Below are 4,003 nucleotides of genomic sequence, written 5' to 3'. Positions count from 1 at the left end.
CCCTCGCTGGCCGGCAGAGCCAGGAAAGAGAGATCTCTCTTAGGAGGTCACGGCTTCAGAGCACAGCCCTTCGCCATCGCAAAATCCCTTTCACCGTCAGCTGGATCGGGGCTTCTCTCACTTGAAACAGCCGTTTGGAGTTGTTGTGCCTTCAATCCAGTAAGATCCTTCTTGGATTCAACGGACCGTTTTCTTCGTAACGTACATTTTGAGAATGGAGATTTCATTGTTTTCTCTCTCTCTTTGAGATTAAAGAAATTTAAAGAATGAAAGCACAAGGCATAAAAATGTTTCCTTCTTTCTTTCAACGATAAGAAAATTTTCAGACGCTTCCAGAAGAACCAGAAGAACTTCTATTTTATTTTATTTTTTTTTTTAGAAGGCAAGAAAAATACCCCATAATTGATATCAGGAAACAGATTCAAGTGGTGCGAAGGCTACTCCATGAGTGCTTTCCTTACCACTTTTTAGAAAGCAAATTTTTGCTAGGCGATCTTTGTGCGTGTGAAAGTGAAGCTGCATGAAACATGAAAAGCTGTAAATCCAGTCACCTGGACTCAGGTGCGGAGCCGGGCTCGCAGTGCAGGAGCGGAGCGGGCTGCGTTGTGAAGTGCGGCTCGGAAAGGATGGAGAACGCTGCCAAGAGGAGGCTGGCTGCCAACGCCCGCGAGAGGAGGCGCATGCAGGGCCTGAACACGGCCTTCGATCGCCTGAGAAAGGTGGTTCCGCAGTGGGGGCAGGATAAGAAACTCTCCAAGTACGAGACCCTGCAGATGGCTCTGAGCTACATCATGGCTCTGACCAGGATCCTGGCCGAAGCTGAGAGGTTCAGCACGGAGCGAGAGTGGCTCAGCCTGCACTGCGAGCGCTTCCACGGCGACGGCTACCACCGCTACCCGGCACAGAAAGCCGCGGCCGACAGCGATCCCTACGCACAGAGGGTGTTCGGCTACCACCCCGAGCACTTCCAGATAGCTAATTAGAACTTGTTGCCACCTAAGAGTCTGCAGCAGGCCAGATGTGTAATTTAATAATTAGCAATAATCTGCTTGACTAAGGTAATATTGGCATTATAATAGCTCATTCTTGTTTGCATCTTATAGTCGTTTGACAAAATAAATTTGCTCTCGGAACATAAAGTCAAAAGGTATTTAAGATGAATGAATTTATATAATGCTGGTGGAAATTATACTTTTAATTTGAAATATTTCTGACAATTGTTTTCTGGTTTATCTAGTGTATTTAATGCTTTAATTAAAGAAGTTTTTGGGTTTTTTTTTACTGTGATGAACCACAACAGTATTTCTACAGATCATGGGACAAGTTGACCCGTGGTATAACTGAATGGAATAGCACCAGAAATGGACCTCATTCCATGTTTTTCTTTTTATGTCAGCTTTAAAGTTGTTCTTTAGTGTCTTTTTGCATAAACGGTTCACATGGAAAAAGTTTTATAATGTATTGGAGTTCTAGTCCTCAGAGAACTAACTTTCTTAAACTTTGTAAGTTTGACATATGGGTTCCAAAGTTGTGTAGGTTTGCTTTAATCCAGTTTATGGTGTCTCTTGTATGCTCGAAAAAGAGCTGGTTTCAAGTCATGGAAGGAATGTTTTATTTTCAATGGTTGTAAAAACATGTGTGATTGTATACCATAAATGAGAATGCTTATGTGAAAATAATCTAAGCTTCTAGATTTTTGTAGGCTTTAAATGATGGGATTTTATTTTTTAATCTTATGTTATCTGGAAACAATAACAGATTTTGTAAATCTTAAATAAAGTGTTTTATATGCTATGTCCTCACCAAATATCTGAAATTCCTACTCTAGGAATTACTTATTAGTGGATTTTCTGCCCCAAATGTTGCACTACTTCTATCACAATCCTGGCAGTTTAATGTGCTAAAGAAACAACCAGCAAATGATATTTTCTTTCCAGTTACGGTAAGGAGTGTATTTTATGTACAAATTTGGGAGAAAACGATGGAGCACTTTTGCAGAGCAATTGAGTTCATTTCAGCCCTGGTGATGTGCTGAATGGCCTTTTGTTCACTTGCTGCTTTCACTTGTGGGGGATAGAGGGGTCTGGGGAGAAAAGGCAGAAGAGGAAAGGAGGCTGGGAAGATAAAGAAACGCGGAGAGGCCGGCTGCTGGGGAAGCAGGCGTGTTTGTAGCAGGGTGCAGGGGCTGCAGCGGCTCGGCTGCCGGTGCCTGCTGTGCTGTGGTGGCAGCAGGCTGTGGAGCTGAAGGATGCTGCTATTGCTATTGCTATTGAGGGGAGATTGCAGAGAAAAGCCCGGAGAGGGAAGGGGAAAACGAGCTGTGCCCCACGGCAGCTGGCGGTGGATTTCCAGCAGGGAAAGCTTGCGGGTTCCCTGCTGGCTGCTGCCATGTCTTATAGTTTAGGATTCTTCCAAATGACTAATGAATAGCTTTGATAGGAGTTATTTTCGACAATCAAGCAGCTTTCAGAGAAGAACAAAGGCATTAATAGGAGCTAAGGCGTGTTTGGGGGAGCGGGACCGTGCTGCAGGAGCAGTTCAGGGCAGAGTGTGTGAATATTACTTACCGTTAAGTGGCAAGTTTATGTGTGCAACAACGATGAATACAATTGTTAATTAAATGATGTGCTATCTTATCCTAATGTGTTAGCTATACACTTCAGGCAGCCACTGTCTCACCTGCACCGCTAACAGCGGGTTTTCCATACTGGAACAGGAATTGGATGCAAAGAAGCCATGTGATGATATGACATAGAAAGCTTGGATTAGTCAAAGATTGCCTAAAGCTGAGGTGGGAAGGGGAATACAGTGCAAAAGGATAAATGCCAGAATAGGGTGCAAGAACACAACTGATGTTTCCGTGCTACTGGCATAGGATTTGTTTTTTTGGGCCATGACATTGCAGTAATTTGGGTAAAAGTACTTAACAACCATTTCTCTTCCAATTTTGTTTCATCTGTGCAGCATTGTACTTTATTTTCTGCTGCATATGATGATGTAGTTAAAAAAATAATGGATTAGTATGCAGGAAATTATTAAATGGTAATAAGTGCTCATAAAGAGGAACAAATCAACACAAACCATAAAATATCTGTGCTCATGTTACCAAACGTTATTAAGAATTGAAATGCACTTCAGTGCAGTATGTAGGTAGTGAGCACTTACAAATCAGGTCATGGTATCAAATCTCTGCTTCTGATCAGTATGGTTAAGGTTATAATCCCCTGTGTTCCCCATTCTCTTAGATTTTGTTGTGCTAATGGGACACGAATGTTTATTGATACCTTTATTTATAACTAGGAATATTGCTGGTGGGAAAATTTTATCTAATCCTGTACTGGTTTTGTTTCTTGGGAGTGTGCAGTGTTGAAGTTGGGAATTTCAGTTTACTGGAGCAGTGAAGGCAGCAGACTAAATTCTGTGTAGTGCACAGACAGCTGTCTGTCTATTGATTATCTGTCAAAGCCTTCTGGGGAGTGAGGTGAGGTGATGGGAAAGTTTGATCATTAAAAAATCTCTCTGAGTGCAGTTTGAAAAGCGGATAATATCCATGCTGGTTGGGACTTCTCAAACACAACTACCATTCAGTAAATCATTGATTTCTTTTAATAGGTTTCCTTTACAAATACTTCAGTGACATTTGTGAAATGTAAACTTGACAGTTTGACTTGGGTTTCATTATTGCTCCCAAATATTTCTTCCCCACTGACTTTTTGATGCTGGTCAGGTAATGGCTCTGAGCCACATTCTCTACTGGACTTTGCTGGTGTGGGCATTTCATGCCCCTTCCCCTTAAATAATTATTGTTTCTATATCTCCAGATAAGCCAAAGCTTAGATGCTCAGAGCTTGGTGTATTCTTAGAGGCTGAGTTTTGTCTGCTCATCAGTCTTTGTCCCCCTGAACAGTGCAGTGCAAACCTGAAATACTTTTGTTTGTAGTATCAGTACTACATCTGCTCCCTCTGTCCAGTTATCACTGTAATTCTAGAACCACGTTATTGT

At 42.0% G+C, this 4,003-nt stretch overlaps 1 protein-coding gene across 1 annotated transcript; it reads left to right on the top strand.

Moving 5' to 3' along the window:
* Positions 1–527: 527 nt before the first annotated feature.
* ATOH7 (atonal bHLH transcription factor 7) lies at positions 528–983 on the top strand. The gene has a single exon (XM_041427270.1). It carries the CDS (start codon positions 528–530, stop codon positions 981–983), a length of 456 nt encoding a protein of 151 aa, XP_041283204.1.
* Positions 984–4,003: the final 3,020 nt, after the last annotated feature.

This window comes from Onychostruthus taczanowskii, unplaced genomic scaffold, assembly GCF_017590055.1.
Source record: "Onychostruthus taczanowskii isolate IOZ18803 unplaced genomic scaffold, ASM1759005v1 scaffold98, whole genome shotgun sequence".
NCBI lineage: Eukaryota > Metazoa > Chordata > Aves > Passeriformes > Passeridae > Onychostruthus > Onychostruthus taczanowskii.
The sequence above is the reverse complement of the archived record's forward strand: the minus strand, read 5'-3'. Positions and strand labels throughout refer to the sequence as shown.

What these genes read in the sequence shown, in the direction of transcription:
- ATOH7 (XM_041427270.1), top strand. Translation starts at nt 528, where the DNA reads ATGAAAAGCTGTAAATCCAGTCACCTGGACTCAGGTGCGGAGCCGGGC.